The 16,391-nt window shown below is 49.0% G+C and overlaps 6 protein-coding genes across 6 annotated transcripts; 4 read left to right on the top strand and 2 right to left on the bottom strand.

Moving 5' to 3' along the window:
• Positions 1–809: 809 nt before the first annotated feature.
• N7517_001522 (uncharacterized protein) lies at positions 810–6,332 on the top strand (the record flags this gene model as incomplete). The annotated part of the gene is made up of 7 exons (XM_056719252.1): positions 810–1,730; positions 1,788–2,036; positions 2,096–2,417; positions 2,480–4,202; positions 4,267–5,011; positions 5,076–5,268; positions 5,323–6,332. 7 exons carry the CDS (start codon positions 810–812, stop codon positions 6,330–6,332), a joined length of 5,163 nt encoding a protein of 1,720 aa, XP_056583387.1.
• A 262-nt stretch (positions 6,333–6,594) lies between these two features.
• Positions 6,595–7,456, bottom strand: N7517_001521 (pyridoxamine 5'-phosphate oxidase family protein; the record flags this gene model as incomplete). Its single annotated transcript, XM_056719251.1, has 2 exons — positions 6,595–7,334; positions 7,393–7,456. 2 exons carry the CDS (start codon positions 7,454–7,456, stop codon positions 6,595–6,597), a joined length of 804 nt encoding a protein of 267 aa, XP_056583386.1.
• Positions 7,457–7,857: 401 nt separating this feature from the next.
• N7517_001520 (aminopeptidase P family protein) lies at positions 7,858–9,838 on the top strand (the record flags this gene model as incomplete). The annotated part of the gene is made up of 10 exons (XM_056719250.1): positions 7,858–8,050; positions 8,110–8,274; positions 8,341–8,501; positions 8,557–8,949; positions 8,998–9,041; positions 9,095–9,128; positions 9,187–9,408; positions 9,456–9,574; positions 9,628–9,754; positions 9,809–9,838. 10 exons carry the CDS (start codon positions 7,858–7,860, stop codon positions 9,836–9,838), a joined length of 1,488 nt encoding a protein of 495 aa, XP_056583385.1.
• Positions 9,839–10,524: 686 nt separating this feature from the next.
• N7517_001519 (protein serine/threonine kinase activating protein nimO) lies at positions 10,525–12,634 on the top strand (the record flags this gene model as incomplete). Its single annotated transcript, XM_056719249.1, has 3 exons — positions 10,525–11,019; positions 11,132–12,457; positions 12,515–12,634. 3 exons carry the CDS (start codon positions 10,525–10,527, stop codon positions 12,632–12,634), a joined length of 1,941 nt encoding a protein of 646 aa, XP_056583384.1.
• Positions 12,635–14,184: 1,550 nt separating this feature from the next.
• N7517_001518 (3-methyl-2-oxobutanoate hydroxymethyltransferase ECM31) lies at positions 14,185–15,328 on the top strand (the record flags this gene model as incomplete). Its single annotated transcript, XM_056719248.1, has 2 exons — positions 14,185–14,640; positions 14,705–15,328. The coding sequence occupies 2 exons, from the start codon at positions 14,185–14,187 to the stop codon at positions 15,326–15,328; spliced, it is 1,080 nt and encodes a 359-aa protein (XP_056583383.1).
• Positions 15,329–15,461: 133 nt separating this feature from the next.
• Positions 15,462–16,119, bottom strand: N7517_001517 (ubiquitin-like protein ATG12; the record flags this gene model as incomplete). Its single annotated transcript, XM_056719247.1, has 3 exons — positions 15,462–15,521; positions 15,578–15,777; positions 15,861–16,119. The coding sequence occupies 3 exons, from the start codon at positions 16,117–16,119 to the stop codon at positions 15,462–15,464; spliced, it is 519 nt and encodes a 172-aa protein (XP_056583382.1).
• Positions 16,120–16,391: the final 272 nt, after the last annotated feature.

Here is a 16,391-nt window from a genome sequence, read left to right as displayed (position 1 = left end):
GGTTCCACCTTTGTTATTCAGTATCACATTCCACCAACAAGCCATTAAGAGACAAACTTGCAGACCAGCGCTTCGATCTCCATCCCCCTTCTCTTGATTGCTACATGTTATGAACCATGCAAATGTGCGCCGAGACCCACGGGGGCTTGCAGGGCTAGTCCAGCATGCCTACGGGCGACTAAGTGTCCACCTGGACACAACTCTTTCCTTGGATTATATTGCGATGTAGTAATTTAGTCATCCACACTCACTTTCTAGGGTCAGGAGTAAGTAAAGTCTCTAGTGAAAATTCTATTAACTTGTTTACCATATGTACACTCTAAGTGTATTTAATTATCTCATAATTATATGCTCTACAGTAATTCCATACTACAAACTAGTTTTGTTTCTTTTTAGAAAGAAAACACAAAAGCGTAAGTAGTATAAAAGGCCAGTAGAAAGACCAGTAGAAAGACTACATACCTGGTCTGCTAAGGGAGCCTGTTATTTGTGTATGATCTGCATGTAGCCTGGCTTTCTCATTAATCAAAATTTAGGAAATTTAGTCCAAGCCCATGCGAGCAGATTTTGTTAATGCTTGGTGGTCGGATGGAGTGGAAGCGATTGGTTAAAAAAGAGGCTATAGTGGAGCTGTTGCCTAAGGTTGCCTAAGGGTGCCTGGACGCTAACGCTAAGTGGATATCAACGGCATGACCCCCTAAACATTGGCCTCTTTGAGTTGTATATAAATCTTAGCGGTTCTCTCCTGACTTTGCCATTCAATTGATATACTATCACAGCATTTTTATTATATCTGCCCAATTGACAACATGCCTTCTTCGCCCTCCCTCCCAGTGAAGCATAACGACTTTGTGAAGTATGTCAACTCCAACCCGGAGAAGCTCATGAGCGACTTGGTTCAGCCATATAACGAGTATGATGCTGTGTTGCGCAAGAAATTTGCTCAAGATCCATCTCACGCATCAATCCAAGATAACTATGTCAACGTTGTGCCGCTGTACGACCATAACGGTTCCACAGATCTTTCCATTCGGGCTCGGGACCTTGCCTCAGAAACGCCAGAGCGAACAGAGAAGTATCTGTTGCCCCTGAGTGAGAAAGACCGAAAGCAACATGGCGCCCGAGCAGTTGTACCCTCTCTGAATGAGTTCCAGAACAACTTTGCACTCTTCACAGAGGGCTCATTGAGTGAAATTGACTGGTCCAACGTTGTTGCTGCTGGCAGCGCTGTTGTGACCTCTCTTTTGCCTGTACCAGAGAAGTATCGAAACTCCAAGCGTGGCCTTCGCAAGTACTATCATGAAGAGTTTGCTCCGGCGTCAGATGTGGATCTCTTCTTGTATGGTCTGAACGAGGAGCAAGCTCTCGAGAAGATCATGCACATCGAGGACAAGATCAAGAACGCTATCCTCTATGAGACCACGACAATCCGGACCAAGAATACAATTACAATTGTTTCTCAGTATCCGACCCGCCATGTGCAAATCGTGCTTCGCATCTACCGCTCAGTCGCTGAGATTCTCACCGGCTTTGACGTGGATGTTTCGTGCGCGGCTTATGATGGTCACCAGGTCTATACCTCTCCACGTGCAATTGCAGCATACATTACACAAGTGAATCAGATTGATCTGACTCGACGATCACCATCATATGAGAATCGTCTCTCCAAGTATTCGCGCCGTGGATTCGAGGTTTTCTGGCCTGCTCTTGACAGATCAAAGGTTGATCCGGTGAGAATTGAGTTCTTAGATATGGATGAAATTTCAGCGAAACTAATTTCGCAATAGACTATATTCGAGAGAAGCTTTACCAGAACCGAAGGACTTGCACGACTTCTGGTATTGGAAAAGCTTCCCAAGTCTCAAGACCGGGACAACTATCTCCAAAAGAGGCGCGAGGAACGAGGTCGCCCTCCTTTAAGTTTATACATGCAACGTCGTCATGGAAAGATGTTGCATGGCAATATCAAGGACGACTGGGAAGATGAGGCGCCTGAATGGCAAGAGCAAGACCAGGCATCTGATTACCATACTTTTGTTCGTACCTTCACTGCAACTGACTTGCTATCACTTGACTCTTACTGACCCTGGGATAGACTATTCCTTACGGTCGGAGATTCAACGCCAGGAATATTGAGAAACTACTTTACACCAAAGATCTGTTGCTGAACGCCCAATGGAATCAGCCCAAAGAGCGTACAGTTTATCTTCATCGTCATCCAGCATTCTTCGGCGAAGCAGAACATGTTATTGGCGACTGCTGTGGCTTCTGCCCCAAGCCTGTTACCGAGGAAGAAGTCAAGCTTGCCGAAGAGGAGGCCAAGGTGTATATCTCTGGTCATGTTACTTTCATCAAAGATGATCCCGGTCGCCAGGAGATTGGAAGTTTCAATCCGATTACTGAGACTGATTGGACGGGTAAATGCACTTTCAGATATGTTTCTTTATTCCTGAATTATGCACTAATACGGACATGATAGAAATGGCTTACGTTGGCCGCACTGAGAGACTTTGCCAGGCAATCGTGGCAAATGATGTTGACTCTGTCAAAGCTTTCCTTGCAGAGGAGGGAACAAACCCGAACCGTCGTGACTACACTGGACGGACACCACTCCAACTCGCGTGCATGTGCTCGACCACTGAAATTGTACAATGTCTTGTTGATGGCGGCGCTCGCATGATTCCCCGTATGGCCGATGGAAAGACCGCGCTCCATCTTGCCGCCGCCCGGGGACACGTCGAGATCATTCGAATTCTACTCACAAAGAGCAACGAGAACGAGGAAGAGGAAGCCAAGAAGCAGGATGCTCTGAAAAAGAACGACAAGTCAGAGACTAAGCCTACCACAGATGAGGACGAAGATATTGATATGATTGACCAAGCTGACGCTATGTCTCACACCTCTGCCTCCTACGTCAAAGTCGACGCCGAAGAGAAGGAAGATCTGACTACGTACGATACACTCGAGGAGAACGATCTTGAGCCAGATGTCTACGACATCAATGTTGTTGCATGGGATAGCAGGACTGCTCCTTTGCATCTCGCCATTCTTCATGGTCACACCGAGGCCGTGAAAGAGCTTGTCACATCCTTCGGTGCCGATATTTTGATGCCAATCAAAATTATGAACGAGCACTACAGAACACCACAGGCTGCAATTCTCACCCTGGTTCTTATCCATGCCCTTCCATTCGAGAAAGCAAAGGAGATGTCCCAGACCCTTCTCGATCTCGGCGCTTCACCAGCCCAAGCAGACCTCAGCCAGAAGTCACCGCTATATTACATTGCTCATTCCGACAAGTTCGACCTTTTTGATATCTACATGCAGCATGATGAGCCGGCCGTAAAGCGGGCCATCAATCACTTGGCAGTTCAGGGCGGGTCCTGGAGACCGGAATTCTCCTCGGTCTTGATGGCCGCTATCACTGCGAGGAACGCTCCCGCAGCAGCTAAGCTGTTGGATACAGGTGCCCATAAGGAGATTGACCTCGGCAACCTTGTGAAGGTTATTACGGAATCTAGAGGTGGAACCCAGAGCTACTATGGCAGCGAACGCATTGAAGAAGATGCAAAGTCTAGTGTGAAGCAACCAATCTTGCTGGCTATTGAAAATGATCTCCCTCTGGTCGCAATTGATCTGCTTAATCGCGGCGTGAACCCCAACAGTCCTACTACCCAACTCAAGGGGAGATATCAAGACAAGGGTCAAACGGTATTAGACTTCATGCGCCAAACTTTGAAAACGCTCCGTGACTTCTTGGTCGAGCGCAAGTCTCAATGCTTTCATCATCCCATTCCAACTCCACTCAACTCAAATGACGAGACATATTTATCGGAGTTCCAATCTGGTAGTTACAAAGGGTTCACTGCAAAGGATCTGCTCCGCAACCTGCGCAAGAACAACCGAGAGGCCGAAGAACAAGCCAAAAAATGTGGAGCCAACGCTACTGATCCCACTGGCTTGGTCGAGAAGAAGGTGTTCATTGCGGATTTGATTCGCGACTATGAGAAGCTGGAGACCCTTCTGCTGGAAAAAGATGCAAAAACATGGGACGAGCTTCATCCTCCGCAGAACGTTCCCGTGACGTTCCCACACCAAGTTTCGACCGAGTGGACAAAGCCTACTACTGAGCCTTGGAAAGTCAACTTCAAATTTAATGTACCAGCTATTACTGACAATGCTCGCGACGGATACCTACAACTGTATGTATCCCCTCCTTAGCCCCACAACCCAAGATCGCTCTGCTGATAATGAATGATATAACAGCTTCGAAGCAGCCTGGAATGGCGACATTGATACCATCAAATCATTGACAATGGGCATGTGGGGACCTCTGAATGACCAAGCACCACTTGAGATTGCTGTGACCGACAAGCAAAACCTGTCTGCTCTTTCAATTTCCATCATGCGTGGCCATTTCGCCGTCGCTAGGGCCATTCTTCAAATTCTCCACGTCCAGTACAAGGTGAAGGAGCCTCAGGGTCAGAAGCGCTTCGAGATCGACGTCGAATGCTCTGATGACTCCGATGACTCAGATGGAGAGAACGAAGGACTTAACATTGTCAGTGAGATTGTCGATGATACCTTCACCTACGAAAACATCGGCGAAGTTACCAGTGATGTCAAGAGCAATACTTCCCCTCTTGCCGCTTTCGAGGCTCGGTTTAATGCCTTCTTGTTTTTGGACGAATACGAAGATGAGAGCTCTTGGGACAAGAGAGAAAAGCCTGTCAATGTTGACAGCTTTTTGAAATACGCCGTCTACACAAACAACATCTCTCTTTTGGAATTCCTTCTAAAAACTGGCCTGGATCTTGCTCGCACCAACCCAGCCAGACCGTGTGACTTTTCAGTAACGTTCGATGTGTTCCAGCTTGCAATTTCGCTCGGACGTACCGATTGTATTGCAAAGATGATTCAAAGTGCCGGAGCTGGCCTTCCGCTTACAAAATTGAGCGACGACTGTGGCGTTGAAGAGAAGATAGAGCCTGAGTACTACCCTGGGTTGTCAGTTCGTGGCACCAAGCGTGCCGATTGGGCTAATGCTGATCGGGGGGGGACCGATGAAAGCCCAGGGGCAGCGCCCTCCCCTTCTTGTCGCTGCCCGTCAGGGTAATCTGGCCGCTACAGAGTTCTTCCTTGGTACCGCGCCTGCTCGCTATTACATGGAGTATCTCAATGCAAATAAGGATGATGAGAGAGTCAAACGATTGACTCAGTCCAAGCTCGGACTCGAGGGAACACTCCTAAACTGGCTACAAGCGAAAAGTAAGTTTTCAACCGATCCAGGAATCCTGACAAACACAGCTGACCATATACAAGATAACCTCGTTCTCCACTGCGCAATCATGTCCGACCCAAGTGACGAAACTGTTCGTCTGGTTCAATACCTTGTCAACCATTATCCTGAATGCTTGGAGGTCCGATCGACAGAAGGACTGACGCCTCTCGCCTGGGCTATTTCTCTCCACAAGGTCCGCTTCGCCCGCATCTTGGTAGAAGCTGGAGCCAACCAGGCCGTCCGCGACAAAGAGGCGCGCAATCTCCTCCACTTGATCCTTGTATCAAACAGTGGTAGAGTCTGCAAGAACTCCCACCGATTCAACAAACTTCTAGGCCTACTAGATAGACAACTCATCCCAACAATGCTTATGGAACGCGCCGGTGATGGGTCAAGAACACCCTTTGCACGATGGCTTGACGCCTACCCTCACTTCACGCCAACAGATCCGGCCATCCCTCGGCTTCCTAACAGTGGCCAAACTGACGATGAGATGATAACCTCCATCACAAACCTCATTCTGGACCTAGCCAACCCCACAGACCAAAAGCATCTGGAGCTCTTTGACGAAGCTGGAAACACACCGGTGCATGAAGCTATCAAGAAGGGTTTCTCCCAAGTCCTTGGACTACTTCTCGATCGTCGTCCTGACATGCTCCATCGGGAGAATGCCACTGGTACAACTCCCCTTGAAATGGCTGTTGACGCTTGGGTCAACAAGAGTACTTCTGGACCACCTACTAGTCCTCCGGGATCGTCGCATAGCCACCCTGAGTGGCAAAATGCCGTTAATCGTGACCCCCGATTCTTCATTCCCGGTATTAGGATGAAGTACGACCAAGAGAAGGCTATGCTTCGGGTTTGTCGCGCACGGGCTCAGCAACGGCCTGCAAAGAGACGACTTGTCAGTCTGTTTGAGGCGAATGAGGTAGCGAAGAGATTGGCGGCGGCGGGACGGACTACTGGTCGGAATGGTGGCTCCGAAGATGATAATGAGTCTGTGGCTAATGATGAGCCTGAGGCGTGGGGAAGCGTGTTTGCTCATTGGTAGTTTGCTTGCATAGGGGATAGTAGTGTATTACAATGTTTCAAACTAAGTGGTCTTATTTGAATATATCCGAGCCGTATCCATTGCTTCATTCTCGTTTCCAGAGATCACTTATTCGTTATTGAGTATTCTTAGGACCTAATTTCTAATGTTCATACTGGAGCCAGACAAAGCAGATCTATGAAGGCATCGAGAGGCTACGGTGGAAGACTAGTAAACATAGACTCGTATCAAGAATTGAACCATCCTAGCCTTTGTCTAGTGTTCAGTGCTGCTCCGCAGCCGGCAGCGGAACCTTCACTGCACCCTCCGCCAGAGCCTTGTTCTGGCTATTCTTGCTAGCGATATACGAATTAATATACTCAGGCACTTCAGCGACCTTACTAGCACCGCTTGGAATCGGGGTTCCAAACGTTTCCCAGACCGGAACAACACCAGTCCAGACAGTGCTGGTAACCTGCTCGTTACCCGAGTCCTTACGCTCATCCGACACACCACCGTCACGAATCTTGCCGCTGCCATCCACGATCTTTACCCTTAGGATGACAGTCGACTGCATCTCAGCACGGTCCGGCGGCACACGCGAGTGATCCCAGCGGTCCTCGAGGACAGAATTCGTGATCAGTTTCATAGCCCATAGCTTTTCGTCCTCGTCTGTGACGAGGTTTGCGTAGCCGTGCAGGATGGCAGAGCGGTAATTATAGCTGTGCGAGTTCGGCGTGAGTGACAGGATCAGCCCGTCTATTTTGCTTGTTGCCACGCAGATGGGGAGTCCCTCGCCATCGCTGCAGCTGCGGGCCAGGTTCATAATTCGTGAGCTGACGTAGCCGTGAAGGTAGCACTCTAATGGCTCATCGATGCTTGCGGAGGGAAACTCAAATGATCCCATTTGTCCTATCATCGGTAGGATTGCCGGGAATGGGTCTTCCGGTCCTGGGTTGAAGGATACATGGAGAACTTGGGAGTCATTGATGATTGAATGGATTGCACCTAGATCATATGTGGCTAGGAATATAGTGTTGGTTAACTTCGGTGTATTTCGTATTTCTATAGTTATTTGTACCTCGATGCTTGTACCGGTTGGCGGTGTTGGAAACCTTCTTGGGGTAGGTCAAGGTTCGTCCCATAATGTATATGGCAGTCTGTAGAATGCGTCTGGAAGTTAAGCCAAGCAAGAAGTAAGCGACGACGAACTAAGCATTTATATAGATACATATGTAGGTTGTGAGTCAAGATAGGTGAGTCAAGATAGGTGATATGACGAGCTAGGGCAAGTCTCCTAACGCTCTTTTTGGCAGGTCCATCCGGGTAAGATTCCCCCGCAAGGCTAAAGGGTATATTCGATGACACATGCACATATCCATCGAAGCAAGCATCAAATGACAGGGGGAGTGGAAAAAGACCCGGTCTTCGATGCGAAACGCACCCGAGGTGATTGGCCCACACCGCCGACTGCACACGGGTGAATCTGGCGATAACAACTCCAACAGTTTAACTCTTATCACTTATTTTTTTGGGACCTTGAAGTATGGCGGCATGCAGGTCTATTGTTCGCCAATGCGCTATCCATCTGCGTTCGAGGCCTTTGAGTAATTCATTGCGCCAATTGCCTAGATGCAACCCTCTCATTCGCAGTTACGCTACCTCCGTGGCCGCCGCGGAACTCAAATTCGGCCAGCCATTGCATGAGACACACCCTCATATTCTTAGCCCGGGCGAACGTGGGTCATTATTTGTGTTTTTGATTTGTTGTTTATTTACCTGATCGTCCTTTGTCCAGTTACGCCAGGAATCACTGCCCTTGAATATGCGCAACGTCGATCGAAACTCGCCAACAAGCTACCTAAAGGCGCAATTGCAGTGCTGGCCGCCTCGGAGGTCAAGTACCGTGCGCAAGGCATCTTCAATGAGTACCGCCAGGATTCAAATTTCTTTTACCTAACCGGTAAGTTTGCTTGGCGGACTGGTGATGCTGGGGAGGATGCGTGCTAAACGTTTGCGCGCCGGATAGGATTCAACGAACCGAATGCGCTGGCAATCATCGGGAACGACGGCTCTGGCGACAACCATATCTTCCATTTATATGTGCGGGAAAAGGACCCTAGGGCAGAACTCTGGGACGGGGCGCGCTCCGGCACCCGGGCTGCTCTGGATGTCTTCAATGCGGATGAGGTGCGAGATATCGGCGGAAGGATCTGACGAATTATCGAGCTGACGCCGAGAACAGACAGGAAACATCGAACGCATTGGAGATATCTTGCCGAGTATCGTTCAGGGAGCGACGGAGGTTTACTCGGACATCCCCACATTTGATGGTTCAAGATCATCTTTGAATCGGTATCTGTATGGACCGACAGTCGCGTCGGAAAAGCTGAAGAAGGTCATCGATAACCGCAGGGTCAAGCCCTTGAAGCATCTGCTCAATGAAATGAGAGTGTTCAAGAGTGAGAATGAGGTTGTACAGATGCGCCGCCTGGGACAAGCTTCAGGGAGAGCTTTCACCGAAGCTATGCGACAGGACTTCACCCGGGAGAAAGATCTCTATTCTTTCCTGGAGTATCAGTTCAAGGTGAATGGCTGTGATACCAACGCATTTGTCCCCGTTGTCGCGGGTGGCCAGGTATATTTCCCAACTTCTTTGAGCTGAATTCAATACTGACGGACCTAGAACGCCTTGGCCATTCATTACACTCGAAATGACGATGTATTGAAGTTCGTTTGCCCTTTCTAAACTATTGTGAGACTCTGCTTACACTTTATTTCAGGGATGGTGATTTGGTTCTCGTTGATGGTGGTGGTGTAAGTTCATTTCTCTGAACTTAGCATTTACGGTTCTAGGATGCTGACCAAACTGCAGGAATGGGGAAGCTATATTTCCGATATTACTAGAACATGGCCTGTCAATGGCAAGTTCTCTGATCCCCAGCGGGATCTGTACAATGCTGTGCTCAACGTACACCGGCGTTGTCTGGCTTTGTGCCGCGAGACCTCCAATCTTTCTTTGGACAAACTCCATGGCATCGCCGAGACTGGATTGAAAGACGAGCTTAAGTCACTTGGCTTTGATCTTTCCGGCAATGTATGTATCAAAACTCCTTTTACGTGGGGCATGCTGACTCCGACTAGGCACTGAACGTTCTCTTCCCACACCATCTCGGCCATTATGTCGGCCTCGATGTTCATGACTGCCCTGGGTATTCCAGAGGCTATGACCTGAAAGCAGGTCAATGTATAACAATTGAACCGTATGTCGCCAGCCTCTTTCCCCGCAGATCTGAAACAAACTAATGCATGTTAGGGGTATTTACGTTCCTAACGATGAGCGATGGCCCGCGCACTTCCGTGGGATCGGAATTCGTATCGAGGATAGTGTTTGCATCGGAGAGGAACACCCGATTGTGTTAACCCCCGAGGCTGTCAAGGAGGTAAGTTCAAGACTGTAGTATTGCCCGTATTTGTTCGTCACTAACTTGTACTAGGTTGAGGATATTGAGGCATTGCGTAGTTAGATGTGATGTATATGGTAGCCATCAGATTCCTCCAATTCCCATGTACAATACACTAGCATAAGGGTTCAAAAGATCATATTTGAGCCCCTTTAATTTCTTTTATTTTGTTCCTTCCAAACCATAAGATACATGTCTGAATTATCCTTGCCTCATTAGGTACTTTGTGGTGGCTGGTCTGTTTGTTTGGGGGCTGTTTGGAAGGCTGGTCTCGGGGTGGTTGGAGATCTATTGTTTTTAGTTTAAGAAGAGAAGCATTGGACAAAATAGCCGCAGAGAATGAGATCGAGAATGAAGTAATAAAGAAAAGAAAAAAAATAATATAGTCGCGGTCAAAGAATGCAATGTTGATGTTCATGCTTCGCGCTCTGCCGTTGGTTGTCAGGCCTCCGCCCAAAACAAACTGAGCTCCACACCACACGACTTGCTTTGCTCTTCTTTCTTTCCTTTAGGTCTTCCACCTCGACTTTCTCTTCCCATCCCACCTTCGAGCACTTTGATCTTTTCTTCTCTCCTTTGGCTACTTGCTATTGTTTCTTGGGATACAATGTCAATTCTCTGATCTCCTTCTAACCCTGAAAAGACGTGTTAGTACGCGTGCTCTTCACCGAGTACCCCTCTTTGATATTTGACTATCTGTCACTCTACAACATCTGCACGCGTTCTCGGCCCTGGGAACTTGTTTTCAAATGGCCACTGTCTTCGTACCTCCCTCGCCACGAACCTCCCTGACCATGGCTACTCGCCGTCCACTCGCAAACGTCCCGAATGCAACAAATTCTCCACGCAGGGCAGAGCTAGTGCTTAAACGAGCTCGCCCTACTCGAGTGGAGATCCCGTACGGACAACCACCGCCGAAGAGACAAGCGATGGAAAATATGGAATACGAACCTCGCTCTACCACCTGCCAGACCACGAACACGGACTCGAAACTCTTCGCGCGGCGATCGAACAACGGCAACCCTAGTGCATTTGAGAAGAAGCTTGTCGCAGCCAGGGAGAAGGAACGTCAACCGCCAGTGAAGCATGTTAGACTTGAGAAGGCTCCGGCAGATACTATGGACTCCATTCGACAATGGCAGCGGCACTATAGGAAGGCGTTCCCACAGTTTGTGTTTTACTTCGATAGCATCCCCGAGGATGTTAGACGGCGGTTCAATCGTCAGGTCATTGCTCTCGGAGCTGTAAGTCATTGCCCCACAGAACATCCAGCTGGTCTTAGTTGCACCTCGCGTTTCCTTTCTTCGGTGATTGAACACGTTCCATTGGCATTTTCTCTAACACACTGTGATACAGCGTGAGGAGAAGTTTTTCTCGCGTGTAGTGACGCACGTTGTCACTTCGCGTGCTATCCCCCCAGAATCAGCCACCCCAACAGAACCGGAGTCAACTACAGACGCCAGCAATGGCGATAGCAACGTCCAAACCGTCAACCCTTCTCTTCTGGAGAGAAATGGCGAGACTCACCTGCATGCATCATTGAAAACCGAGACGCGTCGCGACCAAGTCACTATGGACATCCTGCAAAGGGCTCGACAGATGGGCATGAAAATCTGGGCGTTGGAAAAGCTCCAGCGTATGATCACTACCATCAATGACAGTGACATAGGTGCCCAATATGAACAAGCTGCTCGGAACAAGGCCGCTGGTGGTACCGCCGCCAACGGACGGGGCGAAAATGACCTTTCGCGTGTTCTTCGCCAGGAACTTCTCAACGGACCCTCAGATCGCGATCCCCTGACCTCAATGGAAATGATCATTTTCAAGGGACCATTTGTCTACATCCATGACATGAACGAGAAGACCAAACCAGTGATGGTTCGAGAATACTCCCGAGTCGCTAGACGCCAGGATGGATCCTGGCCACAGTTCCGAAGTGCTCCCCTCGGAAAGTGTCCTTTCATAGATGAGCCACCGAGCAGAAAGGAGTATGACCGACACCGATTGCGTCAACTCCACAAAGAGAAAAAGGCCGCCTCTCTCAGAGCTGACGGAACTGCTAAGACAAAAACCGCTCAGCCAGTTCAAGCTCCCGAATCCGTAGCCACAGAGATCGCGCATTCCCAGCCATTGGCGCAACAAGAGGAGCGCGTCTCACCTCCAATTCAAAACGAAATCCAAAAGCCATCAGTTGATGAAACTCATGAACGAAAGAGCTCTGAAAGCTTCATCCCTCCCCACTTCCCGCGCACCGGCCCTTTTTATGCTGGTCACGAGCCAGCCGCCTCAGGTGTTCAGCCGTCTAATATGACATCCGCAATTCGCTCACAGATGATCTCATCTACTGCTGCAGCACCTGGCGCGAAAGCCGGGCTTAGCAAGGAGGTTCATGGGCTCAAGCGAAAGGTTCTCGAGAAGGGCACATGTGGATTTGCAGTGGGATCGATGGCTGCTCCTCAACGCCGTGGAGATGGGTTTGCGACAGTTCCGATGAAGAACAACATTAATCCTCCTGGAAAGGCCAACATTCCCCACAATGAGGATGAAGCAAAGCAATCTGAGGTGGCTGGCTCAAAGCGACCAAGGGAGGACAAAGATGAACAAAAGAAACCCGAACGTCGCAGAGATCCCAAGCCCGGCTACTGCGAGAACTGCAGGGACAAGTTTGACGATTTCGAAGAGGTATGATCCAATGCCCCCCGTTGCTTAGATTCCTATGAATACTGACCCATCCATTAGCACACTCTTACTCGCAAACATCGCCGATTTGCCGCGAACTCAACGAACTGGGCTGAGCTCGATGCGTTGCTCGCCGAGATTCAGCGCCCCCTCAAGGGCGACTATGAATATGATGAATAGATTTGCTGTTGCTTACAGCATTCCATGATTTCCTTTGACCCTCGGCCTCTTGCATGCAATACCTTTGCATCCTACTGCAGGTCCAGCTTTTGTTTTCAAGTTATCCTTCTCCTGCCACGTTGCAATTTTTATTTCCGTCATGCCCGATTTGCACCCCCAAAACTCTCGCATAACCATACCCTCGGCATCGACATATGCATGGTGGCGTTTTCTTTTTTCATTTCTTTTTTATGCATCAGCATCAGCAGCACCAGTAACCAGTCCCTCTCCGACGGTCTGGTCTGCTTGCCTTGACCTCGATGGAGGTCGTCCACTCCTTTACAGCATCTTCCCTTCTTTCAATTGTATTGAATATCCGAATTTAAACCAGCATCCCATCACCTTCGATTTCGTGAACCGACCTCCATCAACCACCGACGGCAATTTTGGATACTTGCATTTCTCGTGTTACTCCAAGAAAATCTCATCGTCGACGCTGCTTGCTTCACATGCAATCAGCTTGTGCTTTACGGTCTTCAATAGTGGCCGGTTGCGATATACCGAAGGTATAATGAACGATTTAGCATGAACTAAAGGGTTCCTAACCTTGCATTGCACTTCATTCTAACACATCATTATCCCCCTTTTTGGTCCTACGGGGCCATGTTTTCTATCTTCATCAGCTTTTCCTTGTGTCTTTTCACTGGTGGTGTCTTGTTTCCCGATGGCTGTGGTTTACCCAGCGCAGGCGGCCGAGTTGAGACTTTTCCTTTCTCGTGACATTACTTACCTGAATAAGCATTTATTCGACTCGATGATCTGTATGCAGTTTGTATCGTGCTAATTGAAATTGTTTATCAAATGAATTTTTGAAGAAAGAAACATCAACCCATTGAAGTAGAAGTACAAGGCCCCCTCACTTAGCCCAATGCGGTAATCACCTCGGCGAGACGTAAACTGCAGGCGGTGACATTAGTGCCAGGCGGTGAAAATGAAGTAAAACACATCCTCGAGCTTCCAAAGTTGATCTCAACATAATAAAAGCTTTATATTGAACATTCGTTTATTGAAAAAGACAGCCATCGTGTTCACATAAATCCAGTAGCACCAGATCTGAGCGAATGCATCGTTCCTATGTCCAAGCACCTGGCAGCCCCGCAAAACCTCTCGGTACTCGGCCCCATAATCAGCGGCAGTAAAAGAAGATCTTCAACTTGAGGAATTTTTGATGCTCCCATCTACGCCGCATAACCCAGCACGTTAGTCCGGACAGAAGGATATTTACAGAAAGCCGTAGATCCGGACATATCCCTCGATATAAGATCTCACGACTTTTTCATCTTTACCACTCGCACACCTGACGAGCTTCAGTTCGCCGCTGAGGTCATCGCCAGTCCTTTGTTATCGCCATTCCTTTGTTATCGCCACTTCTACAGCTTGGACGAGATACAACTACTGCATATAGCATTGCATACCGGGACATATTGAGATATATACTCACTGGACGCAGAAAGTCTGGTATTGTGGTATCGTGCATCACGCCACTCTGTTTTGAAAAACCACACCACCCAATGGCCGCGCCAGGCTCTGCGCTGCGGCGCACAGCACTCGCTTCTTCGTCGCTGCTAAGAACGAGAGTGATACCTGCTACCCGAACGCAAGCCACACACACCCTTCGTGCCGGATGCTGTCCTGTCCTGTCCTCCCACGTACCGATACCACACTCCCTCTCCCAGATACGATATAGTTCCTACTCCGCGCCAACACCGGGAAACGGAAAGGCGCGGAAGAAGGTTACTATCCAGACGCTACAGAACCTGCACAAAAAAGGGGAGCCAATCACGATGCTCACGGCGCATGACTTTCCCAGTGCTCATGTGGCCGATGCGTCAGGGATGGATATGGTCTTGGTTGGGGATAGTCTAGGGATGGTAGCTCTTGGACTGGAAAACACGACGGAGGTCATTATGGAAGAGATGATCCTCCATTGTCGGAGCGTAGCGCGTGCAACGAAGGCCGCTTTCATTGTGAGTTGCTGGGACTCATTGACTGGCGAGTACAACGCGACTAACAACCATACTCCAATTCCAGGTTGGAGATTTACCGATGGGGTCATATGAAGTGTGCGCAGAGCAAGCTATCGAGTCAGCTCTGCGCCTGATTAAGGAAGGCCGCGTACACAGCGTCAAGCTCGAAGGTGGTGAGGAACTCGCGCCCACAATCAGGCGCATCACACAAGCCGGCGTTCCGGTGGTTGGCCATGTCGGTCTTACGCCGCAGCGTCAGAATGCCCTCGGCGGCTTCCGTGTGCAGGGTAAAACAGCTGTCAGCGCGATGAGGCTGCTGCGCGATGCACTCGCGATGCAAGAGGCTGGCGCGTTTATGCTTGTACTTGAGGCAATGCCGTCGGAGGTTGCATCGATCATAACCCAGAAGCTGCGGATTCCGACTATCGGTATTGGCGCTGGGAATGGCTGCTCCGGACAGGTTTTGGTGCAAGTTGACATGACTGGGAATTTCCAGCCTGGTCGGTTCGTGCCGAAATTTGTTAAGCAGTACGCGGATGTTTGGGATGAGGCTGCCCGTGGTATTTCGCTCTATCGCGATGAGGTTAAGAGTCGGGCGTTCCCATCGGAGGAATACACGTATCCCATTGCGAAGGATGAGCTCGACGGGTTCCAGAAAACGGTGGACGAGGTATTCCGGGAAACATGATGCGTCTGGTTGCCATCTTTCTTTCACGGCCATTTCTTGCATGTTCTGTATTAAACATCATCATCATCATCATCATCATCATCATTTGTACATATCATCATTCAGCACTTCGCGCTGATTGTTCATAGCCTTTTCAGCCGAATGCTGGCGTCATTGAATAAGCGACAATCAATTGATCGTCCGTCTTGAAACACTATTACAAAGTTAGCATTCAAGTTTTCGGATATGCAGGTAGAATGGGAAACTCACCCTCCATAGTCCGCCCATGCCTTCATCTAGCCCGGGCGCAAAGACACTATTAACATAACAAAAGACCGAATCGGTCTCTTTGCAGTCCAGCTTCTTGCGTAGAAACTTGACAACCGTTTCGAATTTCTGCGAAGCGCTAACCTTGAACACTCGGTTTTTTAGAATTGGCGCTGACGGGAGAGGCTGAAACCGAACAGTAACTTGATAACCGTCAGTTAAATTCTATCATTTATTGACATCGCAGTCGTCTCATCCAACAGCTCGGAAAAGGAGGGGTGTTTACCTTTCCCCGAATCAATACTCTCCACGTCGGCGAGTGCCCGGTGCGCATCCTGGGGTAAATTGGTCAACATGACCGATGCAGACATATTCATCGGTAGATCGGCGCCATGGTCGTCATCTGGGATCGGGGCGTTGGCTGAGCTGTTGGATGGTGTGCCTGAGCTCTGGGCTTGGCGCGGGCTCGGACGATGGCTGAGTGTGCTTTGTGTATTCGGAGTGGGGGATCTCTGTGGAGAGCGTGGAGGAGAAGATGGATTCATGGTGTATGATCTATAAGGAGAAGCAAGTAGATGGGATGGAGTGAAGTCGGGAGTTAGGAATCCTTAACGCGCTTAAAGTTCCGTGGGACGTGGGGCGCTTAAATGTAAACAATGACGATTTAACACATTTGGAGGATTATAACCTACGTATCTACATGTATGTTGTTAGCATAAAATGAGGATGTAACTTTCACGTATACGTAAATAAATACATCTATCAGGATAAAAAGAAATTGCTGTTGATGGCTTCAACTCAAAGCAGGTGGACTATG

This window comes from Penicillium concentricum (assembly GCF_028827145.1).
Source record: "Penicillium concentricum strain IBT 3081 chromosome Unknown utg000001l_segment0_segment0, whole genome shotgun sequence".
Classification (NCBI taxonomy): Eukaryota; Fungi; Ascomycota; class Eurotiomycetes; order Eurotiales; family Aspergillaceae; genus Penicillium; species Penicillium concentricum.
Note: the sequence above shows the minus strand (reverse complement) of the source record. Positions and strands in the feature narration are given on the sequence as shown.